Source organism: Pelodiscus sinensis, chromosome 14 (genome assembly GCF_052426305.1).
Source record: "Pelodiscus sinensis isolate ZL-2025 chromosome 14, ASM5242630v1, whole genome shotgun sequence".
NCBI classification, from domain to species: domain Eukaryota; kingdom Metazoa; phylum Chordata; order Testudines; family Trionychidae; genus Pelodiscus; species Pelodiscus sinensis.
The window spans coordinates 3,005,456-3,020,575 of NC_143065.1; the positions used below are offsets into that span (position 1 = coordinate 3,005,456).

At 41.0% G+C, this 15,120-nt stretch overlaps 1 protein-coding gene across 5 annotated transcripts in view; it reads right to left on the reverse strand.

Annotated features, from left to right (window-relative positions):
- OTUD7A (OTU deubiquitinase 7A) overlaps positions 1-15,120 on the reverse strand; it is a 227,748-nt gene that overhangs the window by 44,623 nt on the left and 168,005 nt on the right. For all 5 annotated transcript variants that reach the window (XM_089781887.1, XM_075897706.2, XM_075897700.2 and 2 more), the window contains 3 exons: positions 6,364-6,465; positions 3,615-3,742; positions 437-549 (listed from right to left, as the gene is read on the reverse strand). In XM_089781887.1, coding sequence (XP_089638013.1) covers positions 437-549; positions 3,615-3,742; positions 6,364-6,465 — 343 coding nt within the window. The remainder of the gene's footprint in view (positions 1-436; positions 550-3,614; positions 3,743-6,363; positions 6,466-15,120) is intronic.

Below are 15,120 nucleotides of genomic sequence, written 5' to 3' on the forward strand. Positions count from 1 at the left end.
TTCTTTTGATTTAATTTCAAAAGAACGCGGCTGTAGTCTAGATGCAGGTGAAGTTTTTTCGAAAAAAGGCTACTTTTTTTGAAAAAACCCTGCAGTCTAGACACAGCCTCTGGGTCTGAACACTACCGCCTCCACGCTTCCTCCAAAGATCAAGAATCTGGGACTTGTAGAACCCTTGTTCTTCTGCAGAGTTTCACAGACAGGGACCTTGGAACCAGCCTACCAGCTACATATTGTATTAGGAGGCCGCAGTAAAAGAATGGGCACTATTACGGAGTAAGTATTCTCGCATACAACATGAAAAATGCAGCAGTTAGATGAATGAAGTAAATGTACCTTGAAATTCCTCATTTATTTGTACTGCTGTAGTGCCTGTGCAAATATGACCATCCTACAGAAGTAAAAGATATAAGAATCTATTGCAATCCCCACTTACCCACCACCAGAGCCTCCATTTTTGCCAAAATGAGTGCGAGGTTCACTCGAAGCCAGCTTAAGCAGTTCATTCCATTCCCGTTCCCACTCCTCTTCTGTATAAACTAAACCCGACTAGGGGAGAAAAGAGGGTATTTCAGGATATAATATTAAAAATATCAACAGCATCAGACAATAGACAATAGACATTATGACCCACTAGAATATGTTGTGTTTCGTTGATAGTGCTATTTGAGTAAGACCTGCAATCGCCTTGGATTATGCCAGTATCACTTCTTTCAAATCAAATCACCAAATTATCAAAACAGATCAAAGACAGCTACTATATTTTGGATAAAACTCTCAAAGGGATAGAAGTGTTAATCTGTAACTTAAAAAACCCAAGTCCTTTGAGGTGCTAGAAGACCACTCATTTTGGATAGAATTTCCAGCAGTAGGCTTGGAATTTGCTTCCGCAAAAGTGCCCCGTGCAGTTGTTTACCTGGGTAATTGGCCATCCAGTCATCTCACATGAATGTGAAATTCCTTCCTTTTTGGTTCTCAAGTTCTGGTGTCATTACAGACCTTTGATGTTATTACAGGCTCCATTGACTATTCGTTGTCGCTCAGAATGAAACTTCATAGCAAATTGGGCCAGTGAAAGACTGAGTGAATAATGCCAGAACTTGGTGGACAGGTAATTCACCTAGCATATAAATTCAAGTTCAAGGCCCTTCTCCAGTGATCAGCTAATAATTTATATGCCACTGAATGGCTCTAATTGGTGAGGCTGTGAAAACTGTTTACTCTCCCAGAATCTCTTATAGAGGCAAGAGATCTCACCTATAACACAGGACACCTACGTTCACATTTTTTCTCCATATCAAGCAAAGGAAGTGGAGGAGAATTGAACACAGGTCTCCTGCGTTCCAGGAGAGTACTAAAACCAGTGGCTTAAAAAGGTTATGAGACAGCTCCTTCCCTCCCTCAGCATTTTCTCAATTTAGTTCTTCTTTGCATTTGTCAAAATAGCTACATTTTCTTGAGTCAGGTCAAAATGAAATGTTTTGTTTCGACATTACCAATATTTTTTCAGTTCGGTTAAAATTATTTCATGAACTCAACACATGGTTTTTGGTCAAAGACGTGGCACTTTCAGCAACAAAACTATGGGAAAAAAACCTGCCCTGATGTACACGGCACACCTTCCTTGACAGGCTGGGGACACCAGAACATATGACACCTTCTCTTCCCACCTCCATTGGGTTTTATTCAGACTGGAGGATGCCTACCCAATGACAGCTCAACTGTCTCATTAGCTCAGGAAGCTCAAACTAGATTCTTATTAGTGCTGTAATTCAGAACCATTGCTCTCATTAGCGCTGCTGCCAGCAACAAGCAGGGGAAACACATATATGAATAGCATAAACAGAAGCCAAAAATATTTGGTCATACTCTACTAGCTGTGTATGGCCAACATTGATGCTGGAGTGCTTAGAAAATTATGGATTTTATTTGTGTGCACTACATCTTGCCATTGATGGAAGCGTACATCCTCCATACTGAGAAAACAGAAGAATAAGCCTTATAACAGTGCATCACAGGTTTGAACACAACAGAAGCAAAGCAATCCAAAGGTGCTATCCATTATCCAGATTTCTAGAGTTTTCCTCGTCATTTTCTTTCAACAGCCTAACTAGAATGCCAGCAGCTCCCCAATGAGATGGTAGAAAAGAAGGATTCTATATCCCCTCCGCACAGGCAGGCTGACTTTTTGTTCAAATGAAAGGGCTTTTCTTCTTTAAATTGTGGATGTGTGGAGATAAAGGGAAGAACTAAACCATAAGCCCGATTACTGTTAAGTTCAAATACTGGCTGCCTGCAAAATAAACAGCCAAACGATTTCACGTCAGAATTGGCTGCACTGGAGGGACAGATGAAACTCCTCACTACAGACAGGTGAGCAGAGGCATGGGGACACTGCCTGGGAAACTGAGCTGTGTGCCGCTGGAAAGGTGTGAGCACTGGGGGTGAAACAGTTCCATGAGAGTTTGGGAAGGAGATAAAATATTATTAGTAGAGCTACTCCACAGCAGTCACTGCCATAGCCTCCAGGGCTTCTGCGTCTCTGCTGCATGGGATGAATGTATGTAAAACAGCTGAGAGACCTGCACAGTTGCAGAAGACACAAGCCCCTACTCCTCCTTTGCTACAGGCCACTGCTGATCAACTATTTTAGTTGGTGTTGCAAGATATTTACGTATCACATGTGCTAACCATTTGTCTTTCCCTGCATGCTGCAATTTGTGGGTTTTAAAGTTTTCCATTGTTTTGTTTTTGAGCGCTGTGATGTTAAAAAAAACAAACAATTTTTTTAAAAAAATCTTATTAATTGTGATTGTTTAGTTATTTGACTCTTCTATAAATAATATATGGAAACTTAGAGCCCCAAATATTCAGCTGAAACAAAAAATAGGACTATGTAGCACTTTAAAGACTAACAAGATGGTTTAATAGGTGATGAGCTTTCGTGGGCCAGACCCACTTCCTCAGATCAAATAGTGGAAGAAAATTGTCACAACCATATATACCAAAGGATACAATTAAAAAAAAATGAACACACCTGAAAAGGACAAATCAAATTTCAGAACAGAAGGGGGATGGATGGGGGGAAAGGAGGGGAGGTAAATGTCTGTGAGCTAATGATATTAGAGGTGATAATTGGGGAAGCTATCTTTGTAATGGGTAAGGTAATTAGCGTCTTTATTCAAATTTGAGTGTAAAGTGTCGAATTTAAGCATGAATGACAGTTCAGAGGATTCTCTTTGAAGTGAAGTCTTAAAAGGTCTTTGAAGCAGGATGCAGGTAATCAAGTTGTTGAGACAATGTCCTTTGGTTGAAATGTCAAGAAACTGTTTTTTCTTTGTGATCCTGTCTGATATCTGTTTTGTGGGCATTGATCTACCAAATATTCAGGTAGCTCCAAGCCAGCCTTATATTTCGTAGGTGTAAAGATATGTATATGTAACTTTCATGTGCTTTTGAATGCTGGTTTTCATGCAGAAAGGTTTGACCTTTGTGCAAAACGGATGCACAAGGAATTCATAAGAGTAAAAGCTTTTGTATCACAGGTAGGGATAATATTTCCCTAAAAGTCATCAGCTACACAATGGTTTAAACTCTCTTTAAGCCACACAGACCTCTTTATTCTGTTGTGTCTGTTGCCATCTCCATCTTCTCTTCAATGCTTCCCTTTCAGCTCCGCTTCTCATCATGGTGTAGAGTGCTTTACGTAACACAAGGTCCCTGTCATGAAATCCCCACATCCCTAGAGCACAAAAATGCACTGAGTAATAGTGATCCAGTTACGAAACAGAAATCAAGTGCCTGACACACAAAACCCCGTTCTTTAAAGAAAAGCAGTGCACATTATAAATCTTCATATTAGCTAATGATTCCTTTTCATTAGTTTCAAGCTTTCTTAATGGAAATTGTCAGCAGAAATTGGCTAATAAAGAATAATGCTGAACTCTAGCGAAGTTTAAGGTCTGGTTACGAAAAGACTATGGCTTTGAGCTGTCGGGTAATTTTGTGTTTGCAAGACTTCAACGTTGCTACAAGGGAATGAACATTCAATGCATAGGGCTTCATTTTAGCTCCAGAGTTAATTGAACATGCAGACATCATCCGAATGCTAAGGATAACTACAGGCACTTGTGGCCATAGCAGATACAAACACCTACAGGCTTGTACTGTCATAATGCATAATGATACATGTCCCTAGATATCTAAGTCCTGGTAAAGAGACAGACACTCATGACTCCCGGAAGCCTCAAAATACATGCAGCCAAAGGCTTCCAAACTCTTGGAAGATAACAAAAAATATACAGGCTTCATGCATGTGAGAAAAAGTAACCTATAATAAAAGAGAGTCAGACCATGACACGTACCCATAGACAGCTGTGCTTAATGTGTTATATTGCCAGTCATTGGCATTAAATATATTTGTTGCAAAGTGTGCCATCACAATGCCTGACCAACTACTGTAAATAATTTGCAATCTGTTGTAGCTGAGATGAATTGGATAAACTCCATTTATAAAAGACACCTCAAAAGAAATCAAGCCTGGTTGATTTTTGGTTATGTCTTTATATTTCAAAAAAAATGACATCACTAAGTGATTCCAAAAAGCCCCCCACATGCTTTCAAGACAAGGGTCTCAAACTCTCAGCTACCTACAGCCCAAGCACTTCCCCAGTCCAGTCCATAAAATACCTTGAAAAAGTCACTTAATCTGGCCACCCTGTCTGCTGGCCCAGGGAGGGTTGGTGCATGGGGATTCACTTGCATGCACAGCTCCCAGCAGCACTCAGACCCCAATGCTCACATAGGCCCAGCTGCAGAGAGTGCTGCTTGATCTGGGAAACGGTGCTGGCTACCTCTGCTGTGATACAAGCCACGCTGGCCAGAGAGCTGCCCGAGCTGATGCTTCTGCAGCTAGTGGGGCGGGGCCGGTGGATTTTGCTTTTGGTTGCCCTCGGTGAGGGTGGGGAGTAGAGTTGGCATTACTGATATCTAGTCAGTTTCACAGCTTATACCTATGGACGGGACGGCTCTGCACACACTTCCCCCGGCCACAGGGACGTGCTAGTGGCATGGAGCTAACAGACAGAAGCTGCTCTTGCACTGGTGGTGGTGGTGGCTGGGGCCTCCAGTGGGTTTTAAATCACCCAGGGCAGCAGACGGGGCTGGGGGATGCATGGGAGGGGGAGGAAGGCTCGGAGGTCCCCCACTGAAGCTGCTGCCAGAGGGAGGTACCCATTGGCCCGCTGGGAAGATTTGAGGACTGGCCCTGGTCCTAAAGGTAAATTGAGATTGAGACCCCTGGTTTAAGAGAAAGGTCACTTTCTGAAGTCCTACTGATACAGTATTTCAGCACAAAAGTGATTGTGAGAAAATAAACTGTGTTACACTTCCAACCGTGTATTCACAGGGTTTTCTTCTGGTGCTCTTGGTACAAATCTTTGCAGTGCCTTTGAATCAATGGTAAAAACACAGGAAAGAGTGTAACTTACCCTACTCCCTTATTTCTGAAAAAAATTGGTTTACAGGGTTCTTTTGAAAAAGAGTTTTTTTGGTCGAAAGAACCCCGTTCAGACTGATTTTTTTCCCCAAAAATATCTCTTCTGAAAAAGAGATGCAATTGGATGCAATTATGCGAATGAAGCACGAGATTTGTAAATCAGCACTTCATTTGCAATTTTGAAGTCCTTCATTTACATTCCTCTGTCGAAAGTGAAAGTAAGTCTAGATGTAGCCTCTGAACTGCACAACTGTCTCTCCCAAAGACAGGACACATCAGGAATATTTATATTTTTAATGATAGGAAGGATGTTTATTTAACAAGTGACAGAGGATTATGGACCTGAGCCTGCATTTAGGAGGCAGCCAAAATCCCAGTGAAGCCAACAGGAGTTTGGCCTACACCAGGACTGCAGGGCTAGGCCCCTTACAGAAAATGTCCCCTAGCTTAGTGGCTAGAGTTTATCTTGCTGTTTAAACTCCGTCTCAGAAAGCAAGATGAAAACTTCCACCTTCCTCATGTAAGCCAGCGAGATAGGTACGTAGCACAAACATTGCTCCAGGGAGAAGCTAAATAATAGAGAATAGCAGCCTCATATACTGTAAAGGTGTGTTTACACTGCACCCCCCCCCCCCCCACACACACTCTGACAGAGTCTGAGTGCTCAGCTCATCTGACTCAGGCATGGGGGGCTCAGACTATAGAGCTAAAAAGAGACCCAGTCTACTTGCCGGGTTTCAGAGTCCAGGCCCCAGGCCAAGAGGGATGTCTTTATTGCAAAACTTTTGATGGAAAAAGAGGAAAGTCGCAAACCTTCAAGAAAAGGTTTTATGTACCAGAAGCAGCTAATCCAGACTTTCCCTTACCTAATGAGGCAGCATGTAACAGGCAGTTTCCATCCCCGGTTGTAGCCAATGGAAGAAGACGTTTGCAACTTGTACACACTGTGGACCACCAGTTCAGTCGACCTGAAAAGAAAGTGTCTGTTAAAACAGGGAATATGTGTTAAGGCAGGTTGTGTGGTGTATGTAGGAGGATACAGGAAGGATGGATAACTCTGGTGGTTTTCAGAGCCTGTTCCATTCTCTCCTTGTAATCTTAACTTGCAAAACCAGAAGTTGGAGAAATGATGAAGAAGCTGTGATAGGAAGAGAAATCATATTGAAACCATTCTCTGAATATACCTAAGACTGGAACAGAAGGCAGCAAGAGTTCTTTGGGTTAAATTTTTATGCTATTCTCAAATACCATATGGAATTCCTACATTTAATGGTCATTGGCACTATATAAACAGAAGCTAGACTATAGCATTAAATAAAGTCTCATAAGACAAAAGCGTTCCTCTTGTGTTACGCAGACAGAGCACATACACTAGGTAAGAGATCGAATACATCAAGATTCTGTTTTTACTTTTGACTAAATGCTAGAGAATAAACATGTGGAAAATGTTGAGGCCTGATTGTCCTCTCACTCACATGAATGCAAATCATGGTTAGGTCAACAAAAATCAGTAATGACACCAATTCTCTCATTTATAATAATTCTACAGAGTCCAGCCATAGGCAATTTGTTTTTATGTAGCTCTCCACAAATATGATCTAGCTCATCCCTGCCAACACCCCATGAAGTCAATTGTGCAGATGGTGAAAATGAGATACAGTGATGTGATGGGCCATATTGTTACAGATATTTAGGCACTTGAATATACAGGCAAGCTCCCTACTGAAATTTTCCAAAACATCCAAGCAGGTTAGGCACTTGCTCAAGCACTTTTGAAAATCCCAATAGGCATCCATCTGCATCTTTAGGCACCTAGATACCTCTGACAATTTGCCCTTAAGTGTCCTAATTACAGGAGAGAGAGAGAGAGAGAGAGAGAGAGAGTGACCGAGTCAAAGCCAGGACTAGAAACACATAATTCCTGGCACACAGACTCGTCTGAGCCAGATGAGTGGAACATATTTTTAGGTATTATTTCTTTTGATTCAATGGGCACCTTTATGTTCTGTATGTAAACAAACGGATTAGAAATAGTTATTGTAAAAACAGTATGGGGCATTGATTACTAACAGTTCGTTTAGTTTGTGCATTACCTCACATCCTTTTAAAAAGGCTGTCAAGTTGTGAAGATTGCCATTAATACCATAAGTAACAAAGTCAACAGTTGGTGGCTGATCAATCAACATACATTTATGTCTTTTCCTGGCTTTATCCTCTCTTCCTTTCGAAAAATTATACTGCTGAAACGAGCAGCAACTTGGATAAGGAAATTCTTTTGTACAGATAGGTGGCATGATATTTCTGAACAATGGTTTTGCATGTTGTAATAATGCAAAGACTATTTGACAAAGACTTTTAAAAAATACTCAGAGGGGTAGCTGTGTATTGTACATACAATCCATTTGCAAGAGAAGACAATATCTATAGTGTTAGGATAGCTGGCAAGGCTTCTAAAATTAAGGTTCAAATACAAATCTAATGTCAATGTAATCAGATTGTTATTGGCTGTTAATGCTTATGATTACAAATAAATATACTAAAGCTTCTTTGCAGCAGTGGAAGCATACAGACACTGCATACTGACACTCCTTTTGTGAGCATCAATAAACATGTCCTTAATAATCAATTATTTCATTATCAGACTATAACTGTCTCATTATATTTCAATTATAACAGTCATTCAGGGATAAGAATTATTGTACTTTATGCAATAAATGCACTGTAGATTGATTACTAAGTGAACTTGGTAATCCTACATGAATTCAATAAGCAATTGATACATGCTTAACAACCCAAACCAATCTTTCAAAATTAAATGCACATTTGAGAAGCTTAATTTAAACTGCCCCTGGATAGCTTGGGAGAGATAAAATTGGAAATAAGTTATTGTTTTTAGCAACTCAAGTTTCTATGGGCTGTGAAAGAACAACCTGTCACCTGCCTTGTACAGAATATTTTGGTACAAGCAGTGATAAGTTAAAGCAGAGTTGTCATTTAGGGCATGTCTTCAGTCATAGCACTGGAGACTGATGTTCTGGTATTCGATTTAGTGGGTCTAGTATAGACCCATAAATTGAACGCTGAGGGCAGCTCCAGATGGTGTCTGTAATCCTTGTACAGTAGTTGTGAGAAGCAGTAGGAATGGCACCAAGCTCGACTTAAGGTAAGCCAACTCCATCTACATATTCTACATAGCTGGAGTTGCATACCTTAAGCCGACCTTCTAGTGTAGACCAGGTGTTAAAGTAGACTTACAACCTAAAACACACATGACCTATGTGGAGGCTCTGTTGCACCGCAACACAGACCAGGAAAGAGCTAACTAACCCCCCTAAAACCTGATGTTCATAAATGTTTACAGTAGATCTAGGAGCATTTGATTACCATCAGAGGACATCTATGTAGATTGATTGATAACCATTCCATCCCTCAGTATAATTGAATCCAGCCTTCTAGAAGATCGTGGTGATCACTTTCTTTTCAGTCGACCTGTGGCTACTATGGTTTTTTACCTGATATGACTAAGTTGGTGATTTATAAAATACTAGAAGATTTATCTGGTGTTGCTCGGGTCCTTAACTCAAATAAGTTTGGTTTTTCTTCATTTAAATCATTGTTCTGGGGTGGGGCTGAAGGTGAGGGGTTCAGTATGCAACTTGCCCTGGGGAGAGAGGACAATCTCAGCCCTCTCTCATGCAGCAGCTTGGGGCCAGATGAAAGGTGCCCGTCCATGGCTGCTGCAGCTGGGGAAGTTGTGCATTTCCCCCAGGTGGGAGACAGACACACTCTGAAATATATAGAAGACTACAGCAGTCCCTTTCTCTACCTCTACCCTCGCAGGCACAATGGGGATGTAGCTGTCCCGATCCACATCTCTGGCCCCTTGCTGCCCCATGTGAGTATTCTGCAGTATAACTCCCTCCTGCCAGAGCCTTCCCTTTCCATTTCATGAGATCTAATTGAATTCGAGGCATATCCCATTATCCTGGCATACCATAACTTAAAGGTCAGAGTTTGGTTAAGACAAAGCTGTACACCAAATTTGGTGGTCCGAGTTCTTAACATTTAGGAGGAGCTCTTGAATAAATAATGGACTCATGGGCAGACAGACAGGCAGATGCACATCTCTAAAATATAGAGTAAAAGATGGACACATCTGCGTTGGATTATATTGGTCCAGGTAGGACCTGTCTGGTCCGGCACCCTCAGGACCTGCCTGATCCCAGATGAGGGAGTTTGCCAGACCAAGGGAGGTCATTTCTGACCCCCCCTGCTACTGGCCCCCCACAGTCCTCTGGTTTAGAGAGGTTCCACCTGTAAGAAAGAGGCCTGCTTAATATGGCCTCATGGTAACAGAAAGCCCTGTATTTCTATTTTTCAACCTAACCAATACATTCATCTACCAATTACATGAATTCTGGTGGAGGGAGTTAAAAAAGCAGCTTAAGTGAAGTCCCATATGGAAATAGAAATCTTTGAAACTGGTTTATTTCTGTTTTTCAAGACAAGATTAAGGACAAGCAAGATATTTTTCTCGCTCTCATATCTATATCTCCAGTTTGTCTTCCATTCAGACAGTGCCGTCATTTTCACCTTTCCTATTTATTAGTTTCATAATAGATGTTTTGGCTGTGTGGTCAGCTCCCCATTTCTCCCATCTTCACAAAGGGACACCTTTTCTGAGGGGCAGTAAAACGTTGTGGTAGTGGCACATTTCACTCACCTGTAGCTAGGGCTGCTGGAACAAATTTTGTAGCGGGGATGCTGAGAGTTACAGAACCAAGCTGTAAACCCTGAATATAAATAAACCACTTCAAACCAGAGGATGCACCTTTAGTTGTCAGCACCAATTCTTGAAGCCAGACACTATGGTCATCCTTGGAAATCTACCTCTTTTGCCTCAGATTTTTTTATTATTTAATTTTGAAGGTACAAAGCACCACTTAAAACCCCCCCACTAATATCTGGTTAAGAAAAACTATTAAGTGCAACCGTAAAAATGATACTAATACCTCCACTGCTCTTGGGGAAACTAACTCTTCGAGAGTAAGCCCGACATGAAAACTTTATGGGACCTTTGAACATTTTGTGACATATTTAAAACTTTCTCTTGAACACAAACTGTCCCAGGTAGCTGTGCCCGTGGACAGATTAAGCTCAAGGCCCCGGGACCTGAGCAGGTGAGCACAGATATTGAAGGCTTCAGAGACACACACAAGGACATTCTTGAAATCTTTTAATATGGATTACAGAGGTGTCCAAGTTGTGCCAAGGGGCAACTTGTAATCCTCAAAGATGACTGTGTTTAGAAGAAAAAGTGTATTTGACTATGAACTGAAAAGCAATCCTGAGTTATAAACCAAGACTATTCTGGCTGCTCTGATCCTGATTTTTTGCTGGGCTGGGGGTGAGGGGAGGCGAGAGATAAGAGCTGACTGCCTTAACCCTTAATGACTTAGTGCTTAGTGACTGCCGGGGAAAGCAGCAGCAGAGACTTGTGGACGGTGTTAGCTTCCTTTGCATTGCCTAAGTGGCACAAAGCAAAATGCAGAACAAGGCGGGGAGTGCATTGATTTGGAGCATTTTGACCTTTCTGAAATAATATGTTTGACTGGCAAGCCAAAGGACTGGACCACAGAAGTATCACATGGTTTGATATACAGTAGACTGCATAATGAAAGAATGTATTTGATGTTTAATCCTAATCTTTAATGTCCTCATACAAAATGCAGTCAAAATGCAGACAAAAGATCATAATAGGCAACAAAACTGACAGTGTTAAAAGACTGGCGTGCTGTTGCTTTCAGCTTTATTGTGGTGCATTATGAAATAACCCTCATCCACTCTACTGAACAGTCATCGCTACACTTAAGAGCAGTTCTAATTAATACAACAGTTGAACGCCTGATATTAAAGAACCTCTATGGATTATGTATGTACTGTGCCTTAGGGACACGTTCCTGTCTCTCTTTATTCTTAATGTTATATATTTTTATTACTCATTTCACATTCCAATCAATGAAATGTTGTACAGCCTTATTTAAGAAGAATTAATGTCTAGCAGCTTGCATGGACTTGGTGCATAGTCACTTATTAATTACGTCTCTCAGCAGGGGGAAAGGAAGAGTTACTCATGAAGTGCCCTCAACAACTTTGGAAAACCTAGCTGGACACAGTTTCACAGTAAAGCTAGATCCCACTATGAATCCCTCCAGGGCAAATATGAGCTCCCAGATATGATAAGCCACTAAACATACACGGTAAGAACACAAATATAAACCATTTCAAGAAAAGGGCACTACACAGGGAGAATAATGTAGAGGGGTAAATGTGGGCAATTCAGTTTAGAGCAGTGATTTTCAACCTGTGGAGGTCCGTTAGCTGACTCCTGGAGGACTGCAGACTACGTCTAAGGGGTCTGCAAAAGGTTACTGTTACCATGAAACAGTGATTGTCAACCTGTAGTTTGTGGACCCCTGAGGGTCTACAGACTATGCATAAGGTGTTCAAAGGGGTCCACACTTCCTTTTGAAAATTTACAGGGGTCCACAAATGAATAGAAGGTTGAAAACCACTGCTCCTGAGCATTCTCATACAATTCTAGCTAATGCTGACTAGGGATGTATTATAAAACCCTGTTTAATTGGTTAACAGGTTAAACTTGATGTTCAACCTGTTAACTGGTTGAACACGGATGGGCGATTCAACAGAGGAGGGATGGGGGGCTTGCTCCTGCCTTCCTGGGCTGGAGGGGCCTCCCACCCACCGCAACTGGGCAAGAGTCCCCCTCACAAGCAGAGGCTGCTCCAACCCAGCTGAAGCAGCCCCTGTCCACAGTGGGCCCCATGGGACTGGAGCAGTCCATGCCCGCGATGGGAGGGAAGCTGTTTCAGCCCTCACCAGCTTACCGGTTCTGGTTAAAATCACTCATTAAGGGTGATGGTTACAGATTATCCTTTCATATCCCTAATGTTGACCAGGGACTAAGCAAGTAAACACACTGCTGCAGATATCACAAAGAGCATCTCAAACTTCTACATATCTGCCTTTTAGACCACTGCAACAGTAGGCCTTTCACTTCTTTGGACAAGTTATTTTTCTAGTGATCCAGCTATCCCTGCATAAGTCCCAAAACAAGTCTAGTACTAGATATTCTTCTCAGCCTCAAAAAGACTCTCATCCACTATTGCTAATCCTCTAGAAAGTCTTCTGTATGACCTGGCATGCAAGTCGCATCTGGTACCCACCACTTTTTACCCATTATATAATATTATATATAAACACCAACAGCTGGAGGAATGTTTTTGGCAACCTCTCCATGCCTAACCTCGATCAGTCAATCTCAACATGAGTTTCTCATACTACGGTGAGTGGGGGAGGCCAAACAGAAAAAAACAGTCCAGAGGCATCTTCAATCTTACATGAGAAAATACAGAAGCGGTTCACTTTTTACCCAGTAAATTGTTAGTGATGATTCATTCAAGGATTATCACCCTCTCCTCCTCTGCTCCTACTTTTGTAAAATGAGTCTCTCTCCTCCTACTATGAGTGCTATTATTATACCACAACTGACCTGAAAAATTCCATTTCTTATCATTAAGATCTCTACATGCTGAAATCAGAAAAATTAGGATAGGCTGATGTGGGAAATTTGATTTCCTGATGGATGCAAATGTGTATGAATTTTGAAGGAAGATCTGCTCCTAAATATAATCAGTAATATTGCCTGTTGTATAAGTATATGCTTTTCATTTTCATGACAGTAGAAGCCAATGCCAATTTAAAGTCTGTCATGAATAAAAATACGTTATTTGAAAATATGACAGGTGATCATGATCATTTTAAAATACACACAGAATGATGGAACAACTTCATTGCATGAAAAAAAAGGCAATTATAGTTCATGGTCTGAAGATTGTTTTAAGCAGCTGGAATTGAGTAATTTTTGGAAATATTTTTTAACAGAGACCTGCAGAGTCAGGACTTGATCAAACAATCAATATCTTTCTTTCATAATCCTATAATATTCTAAAATCTGTACATTACAAACTCTTTAATCACTAGGAAACAACTCAGTCCTTTAAGAATTAGAAGGATGGATCATTCAATGTGCTATGAGCGCTCCCGAATAGCTGGAAGGTTGGAGCCAAGGTTCAGCAAAGCCATCCTGCTATCAGTCCCTTCTAAAGCTTAGGCAGACAAGGCGGGTGAGGTAATAACAAAACACGCCGCTTTAAAAGCTGTAGAGTATGCCATCTTGTTGGAGCCCTGTTAGTCCCAGCATGTTAGAGAGCCTACAGTTGGACTAATAAAGATATTACCTCACCCACACTGCCTCTCTAATATCAGGGGACCAACCTAGCAACAGCATCACTACATACGTCTGTAGTTTATAAAGCTGTAAGTTTTGAAATTTAATTTTGCATTCCATGTACATCTAAAAATGTTTAGATTTGGTTCTTCCTGTTTATAAATATTTACCTTACAAATACTGTAAACACAAGAAAAAATAGCTTTCTACAGCCTAACATTAATCATTAAGTGACCTGCTGTATTTTTTTTTCCGACACAGCATTGTGATCATGCTGTACATCCATACACCCACAGTATGTCCTTCAAAGAAAGGACTTTCATGTAAGAGTTCTTACCTTTATTTTAGGGGATATGAAATCCACATCCTAGCAGTGCCTGAGAGGCTATTCATCATTTACTTATGTCCTCGAAGTGCAGCATTGCGCCATGCATGAGGGAACGCACAAAACTGCACCATCAAATTAAGTGTTTCTCTTTTGGCCTGGTGTATAAGTGCTACAGACAATTACACAATCCAGCATCGAAAATGCAAATGAAACAAAAAATGTTAAAAAAAATAAAATGAGGCAGAGGGATCTGCCTTGATCAAACTGGCTGCATATCACTTAGACATGTGAGTCGTCATGTAGCGTTTTTCAGTTTTTCTGTAATACAGTCTCACAAATTAAGAAGTTACAGCACTGTCCATCACCGTATGGCAGAGCATTTGTCATTGATGCTAGAATTCAATTATGCAAGCATGCATTTTTAGCCTGGTACTCAGGAAATGAATGCAGATCTTCCAGAATTATGAATGGGTTTTGCTTTTTGCCCTGCACACTCTTCTGCATAAATCTGTTCCCAGAAAAGTAAAACATTGTAACATTTCCAAAAGACAATTATATTTTTGGCCTTTTATCAACTGCTTGGAAGCACAAAGTTTCAGATTTCCTTGGGCTTTCCTCCTGGGATATGAACAACTGTAATCCAGACCCAAATAACTGTGCTAGGCTCTTTATAGAAAACACAGGCCTCACCCATTAAGAACTATTACAGAGTTTAGTTTAAGATCAGGCACGCTGATTATCTTGGCACTGGTCCATAGGTATCTTAAATTGTTATATTCTGTTATAGTGAAGCATAGTAATAAAAACATTTTGCTTTTGTTCAATTAAAACCTGATGTAAACACATTAATCTTAACTACCCTGCCTATCAAACTGAGAGTTTTCTCTAGAGCCCATCATCATAGTAGCTCCCTGCCTCATTTCAGCATCCCAGTCCCAGCCTAACAAGAATTATTGTGGATTTTGTAGCATGTCTCCCCTACTC